General features: G+C 41.7%; 1 protein-coding gene across 3 annotated transcripts in view; it reads right to left on the bottom strand.

Moving 5' to 3' along the window:
• SH3RF2 (SH3 domain containing ring finger 2) overlaps positions 1 to 19,711 on the bottom strand; it is a 101,545-nt gene that overhangs the window by 40,963 nt on the left and 40,871 nt on the right. For all 3 annotated transcript variants that reach the window (XM_020806436.3, XM_020806444.3, XM_078385771.1), the window contains exons 4-5: positions 19,039 to 19,134; positions 17,396 to 17,701 (exon numbers count right to left, since the gene is read on the bottom strand). In XM_020806436.3, the coding sequence (XP_020662095.3) occupies positions 17,396 to 17,701; positions 19,039 to 19,134 (402 nt within the window). The remainder of the gene's footprint in view (positions 1 to 17,395; positions 17,702 to 19,038; positions 19,135 to 19,711) is intronic.

The following is a 19,711-nucleotide window of genomic DNA, read 5'->3' as shown; positions in this document are numbered from 1 at the left end:
AATCTCTGCACATTAGTCTCACAAAGAAGCCATCTAAGAGCTCCATCTGGTATCTGCCTTCTGAACATACACCCACCCATCAATCCCATGATTGAAAGTGCACTGTTGTGAGAAAGGGTACAAACACTTGACACAGAGTAGTTCTTCTTTTCATTTGAGAGACTCTTGTGGACCCACTCCCAGGGATAAAGATGGCAGTGTCTGAAACCAAGAATGCTTCTCATCTAGATGATATCATTTCTTCTCTGTCATCTCTTTGTTCCACCCAGCTGGCTCTTCCTCCACCCTAAGGCTTTCCTTGCGCCCGCAGAGTTAATCATTATTGCCCATTCCATTTTACAGCCGGCTGTGTGTACACCACTGGTAATGCCACACCACTTTGTATTAGCCCTGGATTTTCATTACTTTAGCATGACCTGCTGCAACACTAAGAGGAAAGGCAGGCGCCACACAGGCAGAGCTGTTTTCAAAAGGTGGGGGTGAGGGTTTCGGTGTGTGGGGGGGTCAGGCAAAGGAGTGAGGAGAGATGGCCAGTAATGAAAAATACTGAGCAATTTATGATGGGGGGGGGGGAAGTGAGGAGAGAACTTACATTATAGTGGGATCTAGCCAGGATGCTAGAATTAATATTTTACATACATTCTCTCCCTCCCTTTCACTAAAGCCCAGGCACTTGGAGTTTTGGCCCTTTGCCTCTTCCCATCTTGTTCAAAAAAAGGGGCCTTAATTATCATGCCAGTGCATTTATTCCTTGCTGGCATTTGGAGCAAATATTTATTATTCAATCACAAACTCTACAGCTTCCGTACCTGCTGCTTGAATGGAGCAACAGAATACAAAACCATGAATCTCATTTCACATTCTTCTTGAACTTGGAACAGGGCATGACTGGGCAGCCCGCCCTACATTTTCTATTCAAGAACATTTAAGAGACTTACTGGAGCCGCCCTGCAAGCGCTACAGAGGCTTTGGAGGTGGTGTGGCAGCGCTTGAGTGATTACAAAATTATGCAGAATGTTTCAGCCACAGATTCTGGGTGATTTATGACTTCTAGATTTCCCAAGAGCAAGCCTTAGCTCAAAATAGCAGCATGTTAGTGCAGGGGAAAAGGCTAACCTTGCTGGGGTCCACCACTGTTTCTTAAAAGGAGGAACACTCGGAGATTGAATGGCATAAGGAGGAAGCATTCGTTCTTATTGTAGGTAAAACGGGCCAAACATTTGCAGCCAATGTAAATTTCTGTACAGGTCTGAGCAGAATGTGCTCTTGGGGCTGGCCCCAACACCTACAACTAAGGGTTGCCATATTCTAGTTCTCCAAACCCAGGTTCCTTGATGTGCATAAGCAAGACACGAGTGCCCATATGATGCAAATTAATAAAGATTGTTCATGTTATGCACATAAAGCACTTAATTGTTGCATTTTTTTCTATTAACCTGCTTCACTTAGAGGGATAGGCAGTTTTGCCCCATCTCAGGGGAGTGCCTGGCTTCTCTCCATTCTGCCATTGATTTTTACATGTGGAAAGCACAGCAGAGGTTCCTGCTTGCAGGTATGCTCTGTCTACAGGCAAGAAAGATATCCAATTTTCCATGTGTAGTAAGCAATGATAGAGAGGGAGGGGCTAGGTGCTTCCTTTGAAACTTAGTGAGCTGATTCATGAAGGCAATACAGTGGACCCCCTACTTTTGGAATTAATCCGTATTGGAATGGTCGCTGCAGGTCGAAAAGTCTGTAGGTCGAGGCTCCATTGACCTACAATGCACTGAAAACCGATTAATCTGTAACCAGCTGTTTTTGTTCTGTTTTGGTATTTTTCTGGTCTGTAGGTCGATTCTCCGGCTGCAAGTCGAACCTAAATTTTGCGGCCAGAGAAGTCTGTAACTTGAAGAGTCTGTAAGTTGAGCGTCTGTAAGTCGAGGGTCCACTGTACCTGAATTGATCCATGGTGCATTCTGTCTGGACAGTATTGTCCCCACTGTTACGGTTAATTGACAAGATAACAGTATTTCCCCTCTTGTCTGTTAACAGTAACTATGATCACTTCCTTCACCTCTTCTGAGTTCTCTTTTAAGTATTTTCTCCAGATGTACCTCTCAAAGTCTTTTAACTCAAATGCCTGCAGTTACCCTTTATTTCTTCAAGTAAACCTAATTAGTTTGGTCACTGCTCTTCTGCCTTAAACACGGAAGGCTGCAGTGTGGTCCTTGCCTCAAAGAGAGGAAGCAAAAAGTCCACACTAGAATCTTTTCAAAAGCAGCCCAGGACAGAGGTGAGCATTAAGCTGCCCCAAAGAAAACCAGAGGGAGCAAAAGACTTGTGGGTGTTGCCAGCTTGGTCAGATTCTGTCATTCAGAGGAGCAAAGCTTCGTCTTTTGAGGTGTGGATCCCTGGGGCAGAGGACATATACAATTTGAGGATGTCAAATGTCAGCTTTCCCTAGTCAGAGTGCGTATTTCCTTCTCAGACACACACAGATGGAGTATGTCTGTTTTGGCCATACCCCCTGCTTGGGTTATTGCTACATAGCATTCAAGATCAGTAAAATGCTGTCACCCACGCCTTTTGGCCCTGAGCTGATTTTCTCCTTAATCTATCTTTTTTCAGTGAAACATAAGGAATTCTGCAGTTCTCCGGGGAAATAAACTGAAAACGCAGAAGGTAGCAACAAAGCTCGGATTACTGTGATCCCTTCTACCCCATCTATTCCTAAATGTAATCCCTCACATTTTTTTTAATCCTTAAAGAGTACAAGTCTTAGGTTTTGCTAAAAGCTATCTGAATATTCCTAAAAAGTAGCCAGATAATTGTAAATATGTAGATGCTTTGCAGTGACTAGACATTCATTTACCCAATAGGAAACTTTAATGCATCTCTTAGGTATGTTAAGAAAAGCAATAAGTGCCTTTCTTTTAAAATACTGTACAGATGGACCTAGGGCATGGTCTGAGTGCACCGTGATGCAGCAGCCTCAATAGGGCTAAGCAGATCTGGGTCAGATCCATGCTTCAATGGGAAATTAATCTGGAATACCTTCTTCCCTTGAAGCAAAGGTAGGATAAAATGGCAATAATTATATAGGCAGATATAAACTTCCTTGGCTCCTGTGACAATAGGTGAGATATAATGATAATAATGCACATATAAATGGCAAAGGATTGGGCCCCTGTTAATGTGTACTGTTGTGCACCTGGATCCTCATTATGATTACTCAAGTCCTTTTGAATTCAGTGGGTTTTGCCCTCATAGGGTGTGCTTAGGTGTGCTTGATTTAAAGGGACAGACACAATTTCTAATTATGTACTCTTCACAATGTACATGTGTGCATTTTGTATCTGCCATCCTTCTCTCTGAAAAAGTAGCCCTAAATCCTTTGTTGAGGCCCTGTGGTGTAGTGGGTAGTGTGTTGGACTAGAATTCAGGAAATCTGGGCTCAGAGTTCTGCTTGGTCATGGAAGCTCACTGGATGGTAGCAATTGTGAAACCACTCATAAACATATTTTGCATTTTGAACACCCTATTAGGGCTGCCACAATGTTGGAAGTGACTTGATGGCACATAACACCAACAACAGTAGCAACAACAACAACACATTTTTGGTAGCAGCAAAGAAGATGTGTGCTGGTGTCAGTTCATATGTGTCTTGGATTGTGTTGGATAAGACACTTTGCTGTTCCATTGACATGCAAGTGGCAGCACGCAGGCATCCCATAGTTCAGGAGTAGCACCAGTATTACTGAGCTTTCAAAGTTATAATGTGTAATAAGATTGCCATGTATGGCAGATCACAGCAGATGATCTTGGCTTTAGCCTGATGGACTATAAAGGACTAATTGGTTCTTGCTAGATGGGAGAATATTTGGAAGTCCCTTTGAGATGGTTGGAGGTTTGCAACTGGGTGTCAAGTGATAATTTCACGGCATATTCATCTGTCTCCTTTGCCCGGTGCAGCTGGGAGAAGGGATGTGACAGCTGGCTGAACCGCAAGGAGAATTCTAATCAGGAAACAAATGGTTGTTTTCAAGCCACCACCCTTGGGATTCTTGAGCCAAAGGCAGAGATAATGGACTCACAGCTGGTGTTAATTAAACAAAAGGACTGCCAAGGCCAAAAATTAAGAAATGATGAGCAACCGTCACCCCCTTGAAAGCAGGAGCTTCAGATCACAGGAATGAGATTTTAAAGTGCATGCTCAAGTAGCTTCTTTGCGCATTTCTTTGCAACCACGAGGGCTAGGAAGTTACATTTCTGCACTGAACAAAAGCCAAATTTCAGCAACGGCATTTTGACAGGGTGGCTAAGGTAACGTAATAAGCACTGGCAGTGTTAGCTTTTCATGTGCCAAACCCCTCTCTGTGTGGAAAATGCACCAGATGACACTCAATATGCCACTCCTATCATGGATAGCTCATGGACCAAGGAGGGGGAGCGTCTCCCCTGTTTATTTCTCTGTGAGGCACCCTCCCTGATCTTATCCATGAGCTGCCAGAGACTCCTACATAGAAATATATAAACATGTTGAGGTTTAAGACATAGACTAGGTCCTGTGTGACACCAGTTCTTTTTGCTGTCTCTCGCATTCTGTTTCCCATTCAACTCTGAACTGAAACTCACTCATTCAGAGGAAATGGGCCCAATCTGAAAGGAACAGAGCTTGCTGAATTATACTTCAATAAAGTGAACACCCCAAAGCTCCCTACCATGCTCTGACAGGCAGAGTGTCATGCACAAAGGGCAACATAGAATACTCTTCAGCACATGGATGGCTTTTCAGTTGTTTTTTAATGCCTCCTTGTCAGCTGCTTTGTGGGCATTCCTCCTAGGGTTGTGTGTACTTCATAAAGAAAGGACCTTGGGATTAGGTGGGAGGCATGAAAATATGACAAGTAATAGTAACACTCTACTCTGGCTTGGTCAGATCTCATTATGTCCAATTCTAGGCAGCACAGTGTGAGGATATAAAGAAGCTGGAGTGTGTCCAGAAGAGGCCAGCCAGAAGGCAAGTGGTTTGGAAGCTAAGTCCTATAAGGAATCATTGAGGGAGCTGGGTATATTCAGCCGGAGAGGACTGAGAGATAATATGTAAGCTGTTTTGAAATATCTGAAGAGCTGTCACATGGAAGATAAGGCATGGGCTCGTTTTTTTACACTTCAGAAACACAAGGCCAGAAGCAATGGGTTCAAGCTGCAAGAAAGAAGACCGCAGCTAAATGTTAAGAAAAACCTCCTAAGAATAAGGGTCATTCAAAAGTGGAATGGACTGCCTCAGAGGGTGGTGGACTCTACTGGAAATTTTTAAGCAGAGATTGGATAGCCACCTGTCAGGGGTTTTTTGCACTGGTGCGGGGGAAACTCAATGGCCCTTTTGGTCTTTTATAGGTCTGCAATTCTGTGATTCTAAGTGGAAACAAATTTCTATGGAAAACAGTGTGTTTAAGGTTGTTTTCATTTCCTGAAATATGTAATAATGCCTATATATAAACATTAATGAGTCAGACACAGTGAGTCAATTCCATGTTTCACTCACATTTAGTCTATTTTCATTCCTGTTTATTGCATTTATACTTTAAAATATAGCCTTCTAATGTGCTAGGTTACAAGGTGGTGGGTTAGAAACTGAGTATATGAGCTACTGGTGCATATGGTGACTAGTCTATATGTGCATCATGGACAAATCAGACTTCAACATTATTTTCCCCATGCTTTTTTTTTGAAACATGGAACAGGGTGCAGCTAACTGGGTATTGTTTACGTGCATTTTGACCCAAATATCTAGCTGGAAAAGCATATGCACCCAAAAGTTCAACAGAAGCCATTTTAGTAAATGAAGAAATCGGGCCTTATAGATGTTAAGGTGCAAGTTGAAGTGGGGTGGAAGATAGTCACCAGGCATAATCATCAGGCACACTCAACCTCTCCACACAGCCATTTCTACCCTTAGCCCCATAGCCCACCCTCATCTATTTAATGATAAGGCATGAAATGCACAGGGGGGGATCAGTGAACGTTAGAACAAGTAATTTCAGAAATAGTTCAGCACCGCTTGCCAGTCTGCCATTTCTCCCCTTTTGGTGGGTCTTTCAAAGAGTGTCATGAGGGAAATGTGGGTCCAGGAGCCTACAGTTTGTCTTGTAGCATTCAGGGCGTCACCCTCACTCCAAAAATGCTTGCATCTAGCGTGATGAAGATTTGATCTCACATCTTTGCTTGTGGATGTGATCTACAAATTAGTTATTGATAACCATGCTGACCTACTTTACTCCTGCTCTGCTCCACTGCAAACTTCAGGAGCTTCTTTACTACCCCAACCACATATATAGTCTGTATGTACACTTGTGTGAGTACTCTGGGGAAATGGGCTGTGTGTCCACAAAAGCTCATGCCATAATAAATCTGTTGGTTTTCAAGGACTCTTGGTTCCTTTCCCAACTAGTCTGCAGCCTACTGTGCTGTGGAGAACAGGATGGTCCCACCCTGAATTGCCACACAATGAGCATTGCCTTGTTTCCTTGCATCTCAGTCTTCAGTGGCTTCCACCTCATTAGTTTCCCAATTCCACAGACCTAAAACAAATGCAGTTCTAGCAACCAGACAAGGACAAAGGGGAAACTCTCATTGTTCAATCCACAGTGATTTGAAAGGAACATAACAAGGGAGTGGTGCCAGTCGGCCTTATTTCAGTAGAAGCCTGGCACACAAACACAGGTTCTCTTGAAACGGGAACAAAGATTTCAAAACGGCTTCCTCATTTCACTTGAAATAAACCTATAGCGTTCTCATTCCTCCTATCCACAAGAAATGCAATACGAGCCACAACAGGCAATAACAACCACCACCCAAATGCCTTTTCCAAGCAAAAGCCAAGTGTAGATGTTTCAAGCCAACAATGGGTTATTTAAAGCAAAAACTAACCTCTTGGGAGAGTGCAATGAGATCCTTCCATAAAGCTGACCTCGATTAGGTCAGACTCAAGCTCTGCTGCTGGGGAAACTGACAGGCTCTCTGCTCCTCAGAGAACAGGAAAACAATTTACCTAGTCCACACCCAAGTCTTAGGAATGCACTTAGGAATGCACGGAAGCCCAAACACCTCTTGGATGCCTCCAGGAGGTGAGCCGCCTTATTACTGTCAACTCCGAGGCAGCTGGGGCACTGGAGCAAATAGTTAGAAAGGAGGTGAGCAGCCTAGGGGTATTTTTGGACTGCAAGTTCCACTGTCCTTAATCATGGAGGACACCTGTGTCAGGAATTGGAAGGGAGAGACCAGCAACAACTTTGGGAGGGTCACAAGTGGCTTATCCCAATGCAAAAACATGAACCTTGCCATGCAGCCTTTTAGCCTTTTTTCTTTTGGCAGAGGTTATCCTATGCGTCAGACCCTTGGCAGCATGGAACTTGTTCCATTTGAATTTCCACACTTGGTGAAAAGATTAAAAAGCTCAGGAGCCTTGCCAGCAAACCAATGGCAACTTCTTACCAGGCTCAAGATATGAGGAAAGAGCTTGTGATCCATCCAAAATGCAAGCTGCAATTGGAACTGGGCTCCTAATATTGGTATTCTTTCACTACAGTGCCTTGGGCCACCCTCAAGCCCACACAGGCTTTAGTTAAAAACACAAAGAAACCTCCCAAACTGCCATTAATTTCCTTTGCCTGATTTCATGGCTAATTGGTGTCTAGGGTTCTTATCCCTGTTCTTTTTCATAGAGGAAAAATAACAGAGATCTTCAAATGGACCTACTGGAAAAGTCAATAGTTTCCAATGGAAACGGAATGGTTTGTCCTGCCATTTTGGATGTGGGTGGTACAGGCTTGGAATGGGGCTTTCTGTTGCAGACCTATGCCTTTGCATTTTTTTTTCCTTATGGAGGTACATGTCACTGCTGAGTTGTGTTTTTTTTTTTTTTAAAAAAAGATATGTGAGAATATATTTATTATTCTTTGCACTAGTGCTTGAAAAGCCCACCTCCTGCTGTTGGGTTTTAACAGCAATTGTATTTTTCATATGGGTAATCATTCTGCAATATGCCTTTCAGCATTAAAACATTTTAAATAATAATAGGATTTAATTAAGGAGCACACATCTTTTCCTGCCACTTGGATATATGACCATTAAGTATACATCCGACTGAGCTCCAAATCAGATTCCGTATTGCTGCGATTCTTGTATTTCTTTGGGAATCAGTTGAGTTTTATCCATTCATCTGCTTACAGATGAAGTCGGTGAATTTCGGTGAAGGGAAAAAAAGCAATATGATGTGAATTGCCCTGAGGATGAACCCTTGTTCCTGATGATATACTGGGGGGGGGGGGGAAACCCATCTACATAACTGACAAAGCCACATGACCCTTGGTCAAGGAAGACAATGAACAAAAAACTTCCAAGTGTAAAAAAGGGCCTTTCCCATACAACACAATCAATGCAATAAAGTTTTACAACCTGAGATTAGAAAGCATGGCTTCCTCATCTGATTTTTCAGCTATTTAACCTCTGGCTCCCAGGCAGTCATACCAGATTATTCCCATTTATTATTTACTGTTATTATTTATCTTTAAAGCATTTGCTGAATAGAGAGAAGAGCAGGGCTTGGAGGAGAAAAAAACCTTTTGAAATTCTGGGGGGAAAGGAGCCACTCACTTTCCTCCTCAGTATTGTAGTGGTGAATTAAGACCATGATTATGTCAGTCCTCGCAGCCATCTCTATATCCCATCCTTCATAAGGAGACTCCAAAATGCAGGCAACTGGATTGGTCTAGATCAGTGGTTCCCAACCTTGGGTAATCCAGTTATTCTTGGACTGCAACTCCCAGAAACCCCAGGCATCACAGCTAGTAGTGAAGACTTCTGGAAGTTTTAATCCAAGGAAATCATTGGTCTACTACATCAACAAATGAGGAAGTAGGTCTTTTTTTATACAAAGAATGGCTCTTAACTTCCCTTTCAAAACCAAAATGCCCCCAAATATTTTGCAACAGGGATAGCTTGCAACCCTATCTGTTCCTGGTGTGTGTGTGTGTGTGTGTATAAACACATTTCTCACCCAGCAGCTATGAAGACTGCAGCTGAGTGCAGAAGGAACAGGGAAACTGGAATGATAGCTGACCCCATAGTCTTTGTGAGCCCTGGCTCTGTTGAGCTCACCACACCTGTTTTAGTTATGGCTCTGTCATTTCTACCTACCCACCTGCAGGAATGAATGATAAAGATTCTGAGAACGTCATAAAGCTTTCATGGCACTTGACAGGACAGCAGTGGATCCCTTGGCTGATGTAAGGGTTTTTAATCTATAATCAGCGTCCATAATTCGAAAAGTGGAAAATTTATTTGCCCATATGTCCTCCTTCTCTTGGACCTCCCCCAGCAGCCTCCGAGCCCGTGACACTCCTAAAGCTCCTCCAACTCCCTGGAAAGGTCTAATCGGTGTGAGATGCAGAGACCTATATAGGAAAGAGGGGATTAAAGAAAACTGTGTCCCTCCCTCCTTACCCTCATAGAAGCTTCTGTGGAATCAAAGACCTTTTCCATCAGTGGAAGGAAAAACTGGATGTCTAGGGGTGGAGGAAAGGACTAGGATTCAGAAGAAGTCTTCTTAGGTGTTTGGTCCTGAATCTCCTCATTCAGCAGCAGATTTCAAGACAAAATGGAAATCTCGGGGTTGAAGCCTAGCTTCCCTGATCCTAGCAGAATGCATTTCAGAACAGGAACCACTTCCTGGTAGCCAAAAATGCCAAAAATCTTTTAGAACAGACCATGATGCCTTGGGAATTAAAGAGAATTGTATGGCTGGGGGTCTGGAGTGGGGAGGGTGCTGTCCCACGGACCTATTTCAGGACAGTGTTGTCCAGAGCAGCTAGCAAAGGGCATGTTCTGAGGACATCAAATTCACCTCAGGATTTTTTTAAAAAAAAGACTGCTAATGTTTATATTGTTTTAACATTTATTCTAGTATTTCTTTTGCTTTTCATAGAAACAGTAGGTGAAGCATATATATATATATCTCCTTGTGTAACTGTATTTTAAAATTTGTTTAAAGGTTAGCCTGCCTACCATAATGCAAATCACTGTTTAATGAAAGAAAGCTATTTATAAATACTTTAACACACAGTCATGCCAGTCTAGGGAGGAAGAAGGGAATCAACTTTCCTGGACTTTCTGATTCTGTAGATCATTAAGAAACCAACCAAACAACTCCCCATTGAAATGAAGGGGTTATATCTTTACACTGCAATTCAAATTGAAAGACCCCCCCCCCTTTAACTTTACCACAGCTTGGTTGTAACTCAATGAAGACTTGGGGTGTGATAGGGTGCAATTATCCCAGCCTGGGTGAGCTTAGATTGTTATAGAAAGGGTCACTTTGAAGTGCATTATGTCATTTGGAGCGATTCTTACATCCATATGCAAGGATTGACCACAATGCACCTCAAATAACCCTGTTTAGCATGACCTTCTAAACAGTTCTTCTTTCTCATTAAAGGGCAAGAAAGCAAAAAAGAAACTCCCCCTCCTCTTTCCTCCTCCATACTTTACCTAAGCCACTTAACAATCCTGAGAAACAGGAAGCTTCCTTTAATTGTTGTTAACTGACACAGCACATCGCTGATGTTCTGAAAAATAATTAAAAAAAAACTCCTTTTAAATAATCTCTGATGTGTTAGCAACAACTAAAAGGAAACGTTCTCCCTTCCACTCCACAGGTAAGCAGCAAGGAAGCTTTCCGTTTTCAAGATCATTAAGCGTCTTCAGCAATGGGACAGCTGCTTTGGGTTGATCCCCACAATCACATATGCAGGAACAAAGCCAAAATGGAATTAATCGTACCCACAACAAAACAAAGAAACAAACCAAAACCAACTCAAAACAAATCAAAACAGGGAGGGGGGAAGCTCCTGACAGGCACCCAAAAAGATGGAGTTAGGGATTTATTGGGGTTTTCAAGTCTTGTCAAATCACAGATTGAAGCAAAAAACGAATGAAGTGCATTAGCCCTTAATTTCAGCTACTTTTCATGAGTCATTGATGGCTTGTGTGACTCAGGAGGTGGAACTTTCAATTTCAATGAGAGCTCACAAAGCCCCCAACCCTCATTTTTTAGATGCTGAGTTGTCTTGTGGGCATTGTTAAAGCTACTGATTTATCTCCTGACCCTCCCCTCCATATTGTGCTATGTACATTCTTAATAGAGTCTTTACTCTTCATTATGCTTGGCCTAGCGGCTTTAAGAATGAAAAATCAGCAATGAAATAGAAGCATAACTAAGGCTCTCTATAGGTTAATGATCTTGTTCTTAGTCAGCTAAAGTTTATACTGAGGTAAAGGAAAGTATCTAACAGAGTAGATTAGTTCTGCTGGAGTAGAGGGATTATCAACCCAATGCATAACATACTGTTTTTCTTGACAGTAAATAACTATGCTGCATAAATTGTGCTAGAGAGTCAATTCCAATTTTAATACACTAATGCCACATTATTGATCGATCTCCAGATTTTATTTTGGGATTGATTCATAGTGTGAGGTCTCCATGTCTATAGAGGTTATATCCTTGTGCTGATTCCAGGTCCCTCCATACTATATTCATAGCTCTAATAGTAAGTGTACATATGTGTGTGTCCCTGCTTATTTAACCTATATGCACAATACATCATGTGAAAGGCTGGACTGGAGGAATCCCAAGACAGAATTAAGATTGCCAGAAGAAATATCTACAACCTCAGATATGCAGACAATACCACTTTGATGGCAGAAAGTGAGGAGGAATTAAAGAACCTCTGAATGAGGGTGAAAGAGGAGAGTGCAAAAAATGGTGTGAAGCTCAACATCCAAAAACAAAATAAAACAAAAAACCCTAAGATCATGGCCACTGGTCCCATCACCTCCTGGCAAATAGAAGGGGAAGATATGGAGGCAGTGACAGATTTTACTTTCTTGAGCTCCATCATCACTGCAGGTGGAGACTGCAGCCATGAAATTAAAAGACGCCTGCTTCTTGGGAGAAAAGTAATGATAAACCTTGACAGCATCTGAAAAAGCAGAGACATCACCTTGCCGACAAAGGTCTCCATAATCAAAGCTATGGTTTTTCCAGTAGCAATGTATGGAAGTGAGAGCTGGACCATAAAGAAGGCTGACCACCTAAGAATTGATGCTTTTGAATTGTGGTGCTGGAGGAGGCTCTTGAGAGTCCCCTGGACTGCAAGGAGAACAAACCTATCAATTCTAAAGGAAATCAAATCTGAATGCTCACTGGAAGGACAGATCCTGAAGCTGAGGTTCCAACACATCAGCCATCTCATGAGAAGAAAAGACTTCCTGGAGAAGACCCTGATGTTGGGAAAGTGTGAAGGCAGGAGGAGAAGGGGACAACAGAGGACGAGGTGGTTGGACAGTGTCACTGAAGTGACCAACATGAATTTGATCCAACTCCAGGAAGCAGTGGAAGACAGGAGGGCCTGGCTTGCTCTGGTCCATGGGGGTCACAAAGAGTTGTGTGTGTTTAGTCGTTTAGTCGTGTCCGACACTTCGTGACCCCATGGACCAGAGCACGCCAGGCCCTCCTGTCTTCTACTGCCTCCCGGAGTTGTGTCAGGTTCATGTTGGTTGCTTGGTTGTTGGACATAACTTAATGACTAACGGGGCTCAAGGAGACAAAATTGAGAGCTATGCACCTCTTCAATGGTGCTATGTTTTCTCTCAGCTCTGTCCACTTGGGCCTCTCTGTTCCTAGCTTTTCTCCACTTTGGTATCAGATGTGGATGGCCATAAATGGAACAAGGTACGTTTTGAAGGTGGAGAGATTGAACCACCTTTTGGGGGGGGGGGCAATTAGTTTTAGCTTGTTAAATGCAATGTGAAGTTTTGGACCAGGTCCAGATATAAATGATCAAAATAGTGCATTGACTGAAGACTTCTTGGGGATGTGAACCAGTAGTCCTTGTAACATGTATACAATGTGAGGGACAACATTCATTTTCAGAATGTTGATTTTTCCTCATATATTAAATGCTGATGGTTTTCACTGTTCTACACCTTCTGTTATATTATTTTTAGTAAAGATGTTGAGGGCTCCTATTTCTCAAGAAAAATGAGTATTTCAAATCCTTTTATGTCCTTAAGGTATACAATATCACTTAAGGGGCTCTGGCAGTGCCAGAAACTCCACGGGCACTCCAATTTATGCACATAATGGATACATTTCCACAGGCACAGAGACTGTTATATTCTTGCACCAGAGCTGAGCTCTACAGTGCATTGGATGATCTGCTGATTTACCAGGTTGCTGAATTGGGGAATCATAGAAAAGTGAAGTTGGAAGGGGCCTACAAGGCCATCAAGTCCAACCCCCTGCTCAGTGCAGGAATACCATCAAAGCATATCTGCCAGGTGATAATCCAAGTTTTTCTAGAATGCCTCCAGTGTTGGACGCTCACCAACTCCTGAGGTAACTGTTTCCACTGTTGTAGTGCTCTAGCAGTTAGGAAGTTTTTCTTGATATTCAACTGAAATCTGGTTTCCTTTAACTTGAGCCCATTGTTGCGTGTCCTGCACTCTGGGATGATTGAGAACAGATCTTGCCCCTTTCAAATAGTTGAAAAGTGCTATCATATCACCCCTCAGCCTTCTTTTCTCAAGGCTAAACATGCCCAATTCTTTCAGCCTTTCCTCATAAGACTTCTTTTCCAGCCCCCTGATCATCCTTGTCACCCTCCTCTGAATTTGTAACAATTTGTCAGCATCCTTCTTAACGTCTGGTGTCCAGAACTGGACACAATACTCAAGATGAGGCCTGACCAGTGCAGAATAGAGGGGGAAGCATGTAGATGCCTCCAATGGAACGGCATTCTTGCAAATAGTAATACAAATATTCTTGTGTGTATGCTGGACACCAGATAGATTGTTATCAACTGAACATGGAGAAATATAACTATTGCAGAACAAGGAGGGAATTTAAACAACATCCTGTAGTCTAACTAGGTCGTGCTCCCTTCTGCTAAACAACAGTGCAATGCACTAATTTTGTGCTCAACATCTCTGGGCTTCTCATCACATTATCTACTGACAGGCTATCTGCCAGCCAAATGAAACATTGGAAATAGGATCCACAGTACACTCTATAACTATATCCTCTGAAGGATGGAAATCCCTTACCACATCACATGGTGAACATTGAGCAGAAGACCTCATGCATCTGGCCATGAAAGAAAGAACAATAACATACAGCTAGAGGGAGGGAGACAAACACTTTTCTGGAGTTGCTCAGTGTCTGACCTAGAGAGACAGGAGCTAGATTGATATTATGTTCCAATTTTCCCCATATATTTAATTCAATTTCTCTTCCCTGTTTTTGTCTGTTATGTGTTTCGTCTTGTCTACTGTTATTTGAACCTGAATCATTTGCATAATGTAGAAATAGTCATAGTTGCAGATATATGTCCTGATATAGGAGGGAAATGTTGAGGAAAAATGGGTGAACTGGGATCAAAGACATACTTTATTTTGTTTTCGTTTTTTTTTTAATTAAAAACAGTTTCAAATCAAAGTTTAATAATAAAGAAGTAAGTACTCTTGGTTTCAATGCATCTCATTTTCATGGAAGACTCACAGAGTTGGAGAAGATCTCAGTGGCTTAAGCTGTGAAAATTATTACCAGGTAACCTTGGTAACATGGAACCCAGCCTTCCGAACCTGGGCCTCAGACTGGGAACGTTTATGCAATCTTTTGAGCCTTTTCTTTAAGGACTCCCAAGACAACAGATTCAACAACACTGTGTTAATCTCCGAACATTTATCACAGGCAGCTTTATGAGTGCAAACTGAGCATTCAGTTATCTCAGTTTGGCATGGTGACCTGGTGGGATAGATTTGCCACTGAACTGATATATAATGTCCCTCCTAAAGGGATGTGTTGGGGGACCTTTCGATCCCAACTCCCATTAACTCAAGCCATCATGTTGTATGGTCAGGGATGGTGAGACCTGGAGTCCAACAACATCCAAAGGGTTCTTTGTCCAGATACATATTTTGTGTGGTTGGCCTTAATAGAATCAGTGGCTTCTTTATATTGATTCTGGTGGGACCCACCTGGCAGAGAAGGACTTGGTACTTTCAAAGCCATGTTTACCCACTTTTTCAGACTATAAATCTTTAAGTACAAGCAAAGGCTTGGCCTTGCTGGTTTCTTGCTCATTTCAATTTTTATTTCAACATCCCAGATCCTGTTTAATAGGAAGACTTTTAGGTAGACCATTTGAAGTGACAGATGAGAAAATGGTCACAGTAGTAACACTTGTGATTCAGTACTAGAAAGTACATCCTGGTGGCCTCAGATCAAGTGGACCCACTGGAGTGAATTCAGAAAATAATGTGCCCACAGCTGGTGGGATGTATCTGCTAGTGACAACTGTCAAGACTAGGCCAATCACTTCTACAAGATTCTGAGGAAGCTGAAGAAACTATTTTGTGGCCACTCTGTGGGTTTTTCTTCTAGGGAACTGGCTCTGAATAGCATTCAAGGTTGTTCACAATATACATGAAGCAGATGTCTTTGGATAGGTAAAAACTGGAGTATTTATGCAATTTTTGTGTGTGTGTGTGTGTGTGTGCGCGCGCGCACCACAGATCCTTCATATTCTATTTGGGATAATAGAACTATTTAAAACCACAGAGACAAAATCTATCTAAATCCTAAAAAAGAATATGCCAACAAATAGGGAAAACAAACAATGGCCCACAGCTGGGAAACATTATATATATATATCAGACCCCAAGAAAGAAGATGCCAAGGACTGCAGAAAACATTGCTGTAATTTCCCATGCAAGCAAATGTGCTGCAACAAAGGCTTTCACCTTATATGGAGTGAGAAATGCCTGGTGTTCAGGAAAGGGTCGCTTGAAATTATATTGCAAATAACTTCAAGCTACTGGAGAGCACCACAAATTTTCAAAGTACCTTTATAGACTACAGCAAAACCTTTGGTTGTGTTGGTCATGAAAACTATGGGTTGTTCTGAAAGAAATGGGTGTGCCTCGGCAGTCTATTTTTCTGATGTGTAACTTGTATTATGGATAAGACACTAGTATTGGGATAGAATATGGAGAAACAGAATGGTTTCCTGTAGTAAAAGATGTCAGACAAAGGTGCATTTTTTCTTCTTTGTTCAATCTGCATGCAGAACATACCATATGGAAAGCAGGACTAGATTCAGATGAAGGAGGAGTGAAAATTGGTGGAAGAAACATCAAAAATTAAGATTATGCAGATAACAATCTTACTGGCAGAAAGGAACAACGACTTGAAACAAATTTTAAAAAAGAGAGTAAGAAAATGCCAATGCAGGACTGCGGTTGAACACTAAGACAAAATTCAGCACTACAGAAGGACTAAATAAATTTAACATTGACAATAAGGAAATTAAAATAGTTCACAATTTTTTTATACCTTGGTTCAGTCATCAATCCAAATGGAGATTGCAGCCAAGAAATCAGAAGACTGAAACTTAGAAGGACAACAGTGAAGGACCTTTGGGTAGAATGACCTTTGGGTAGAGTGGATGGCATATTAATTAAATAATTAAACAAACGAATGAACGAACGAACGAACGAACAAACAAACAAACAAACAAACAAACAAACAAACAAACAAACAAATAAGGGATTAGGAAAGATCATCAAGTGTAAAGATTTGTCACTGGAGACCTAGACCAAGATCATCCATATTATTGATTCCTGATCCTATGTATGGATGTGAAAGATGGGCAGTAAAGAAAGCTGACAGGAAAAAAATTGATTCATTTCAAATATGGTGCAGCAGGAGAGCTTTGCAAATGTCCTGAGCAGCCAGAAAGATGAACAAGTGGGTCTTAGATCAACTCAAGCCTGAACTATTTCTGGGGGGCAAAAATGATGGAACTGAGGCTGTCATACATTGGGTGCATAAAGAGAGGGCAAGATTTATTGGAAAAGATAATAATGCCAGGAAAAGTTGAAAACAGTAAGAAAAGAGGAAGACCAAGTACAAGATAGAGTAACTCTCCAAAGGAAACCGTGAGCTTGAGTTTACCAGAGCAGGGCTGTTGGGGAAGGAACATTTGGGATACCACTCATTCATAGGGTTTTCAAAAGTTGGAAGCGACTTGACAACATATAACAAGTAAGCTCACCACAGTCAATTTAAATTGTAGCACAGAATTTTGACCACGAGAAAGAAAAGCTGTTAGAAATAAGAGTTAATCCTTTCTAGAAGAATGCTTTTGTGACAGATAAGGTTGGCTGTTGAAGCAGCTGCCTGCCAAGCAAAAATACCTTTGTACAAAATACAACTCTTAAGCTTATTGTTGGCTCAGTGCTTCCAGTATCTCTGATAAAAGCAGCACCAGAAAGGGGGGAAAAAGGGCTTTACCTGATCAGGAATGCTATATGGGAATTCTGTTTTCTCGTAGGTCTCGGTAGTGACAGAAGGGTTGCTAGAGCTGATGAGCACAGGGGAGCTGATGTCCAGACTCTGCCGTCCCGTGGGAGAATGGACTATCCTGTTGAGTGTGTTTAAGGCTGTTGTAAGAGAAAATTGCTTCATGCTTTTTCTTCTGGATTCAGACTCTATGCCCTTGGCTCTGGGCAAGGATTTTTGTAAAGGCGAGGCACATTTCAGCTGGGAGGACCGATAATTTTTGCTTGTCTGAAGGAGCTGCTGTGCTGCTGTGTTTGGCTGGAAGAGGTAAAAAAGGGTAATGAACTGATGGTGCCCAAGAACTCCAAAGGCTAAATCTAACTGCTAGTCCCAAACAGAGCAGGCTCACTAAATCTGAACAACATACAATTGTATTGACTCAACAGATCCCATCCATTCAGCGGTTCTGCTCTCCCAAAGCTGGAAGCAAATGAAGGTGGCTCACAACCACATTAAGAGGGGTTCAGATAAAAACAGATAAAACAGATACCAATAAAAATAGAAGTTATAATACTAAAACACAAAAAAATTCATTGTTAAATATGAGTAGCTTTGAAAATGTGTTTAAAACACATTGTTAAAAGTATAGCTCCGATCCATGTCACCCAGTTTCTGGCAGGGTCCCCGAAGGAAAAAGCATTTGTCTACAGTGGGAAGGACAACAGGAAAGGGGCCTCCCTAGATGGACAGGATGAATCTGGATGAATGTCGTTCTCCAGATACCCTGGGCCCAAGCTGTATAGAATTTTAAAGGTCATAACAAGCACTGGTATCTATCCACTAGTCCCAACACATTTGTCAGTTGGCTAATGGGGACCTCAGTCAGCCATGTCTTCTGGATATTTTCTTCCTTCTATCAAAGAATGGTGGGACAGTTGCCAGAGAGTGGAAGCATTGCTTTTTTAAATGCAAACCCCAGAACAGTAGATTCTGAAAGCTGCAGTCCAAAAAGGTTCTCATGTCTGAAGTTTTCACATATTATAGTTATCTATTAAGTTATTTGGGGAAGCAAGAGTAAAAGAAAGTAACATTTCAAAAGGAATATAACAAGTGGAGGTAAAAGTTTTTTAATTTTTCAAAACTACAATATAAACATAAAAGGAAGAAGATTACTGCAAGAGGTCCCAACTATGTGGTAGGGAACACCGTTGATTTGTATTTTGGTTTAGGTAAAGTTAACTCATTGGAGTAACACGTAATGTTTTCTTGCTACTTTTTGAAGTTATTTTTAAGGGCATTTTGGGGGGATTTTGTAGGAATATTGACAGGAAATTTTTCAATATTTATACTATTTAATCTAAAGGAGTGAAAAGCAATATAAGGAAACTTATGAGTAGAGAAAAAGTAACTATGCATTGAGCAAAAAATACTGGAAATGAGCCACTTCTTAAAACACCGTCAACAATTGGAACACATTACTGTAAAAAAGTAGCTTTCCCAAGTGGTTGTGTCCAACAGCCTTAAGCAACCGGGCTTGCTTCTAGTGAAAGTTACCTTCTTCCTGCATTAATAGTTCATAGCCATTGTTCAGATCAAGGTTCAAGCGCTGGTGTTGAGAGTTATTTCTGTGACTATATTTAGTGTATTGTTCTTACCTCTACAAACAAGATGGGGAAAATTCCAATTCTGTCACCTATCCTGCCTTCTGCCCAGTTCTCATCCACTCTGCTGATTACAGTGATTATGTCACCCTGAAAGACAACAATCACACAAGGTTACTGTGAAGATTAGACTTCATCAGAGAGGCCCACACTACCTAGCCATACTGCCCAGACTTTCCTGGTGTGGGTAAGCTCTCTCTCTCTCTGTGTCTGTGTGTGTGTGTGTGTCAGAGTGTCAGATGTGTTGATGGCTGGGGGGTGGAATTTGCATCCCTCCCAACAACTTCTCTGATTACTCAAGGTTCCAGGGAGTTCCCCAGTATCGATAAAGTTAACCACTTTGGCTCTCACGCTAACCCTGAAAGGTAGGAATGCCAAAATATCTATAAAATATACTGGCACACAATAGATCAGTGGTTCTTAACCTTTGTTACTTGGATGTTTTTGAACTGCAACTCCCAGAAACCCCAGCCAGCACAGTTGGTGGTGAAGGCTTCTGGGAGTTGCAGTCCAAAACTCCTGAGTAACCCAAGGTTAAGAACCAGTGCAATAGATGATCAAGACAAGGCCTTTCTTTAGTAACAACAACCCTCTTTCCCTCAAAATAACCAAGCAACTGTAAAATTTTGTTTAACTAAAGATGTTGAAGAAAATTCAAAAAGTATAA

The sequence above is a fragment of the Pogona vitticeps genome, chromosome 2 (assembly GCF_051106095.1).
Source record: "Pogona vitticeps strain Pit_001003342236 chromosome 2, PviZW2.1, whole genome shotgun sequence".
NCBI classification, from domain to species: domain Eukaryota; kingdom Metazoa; phylum Chordata; class Lepidosauria; order Squamata; family Agamidae; genus Pogona; species Pogona vitticeps.
Note: the sequence above shows the minus strand (reverse complement) of the source record. Positions and strands in the feature narration are given on the sequence as shown.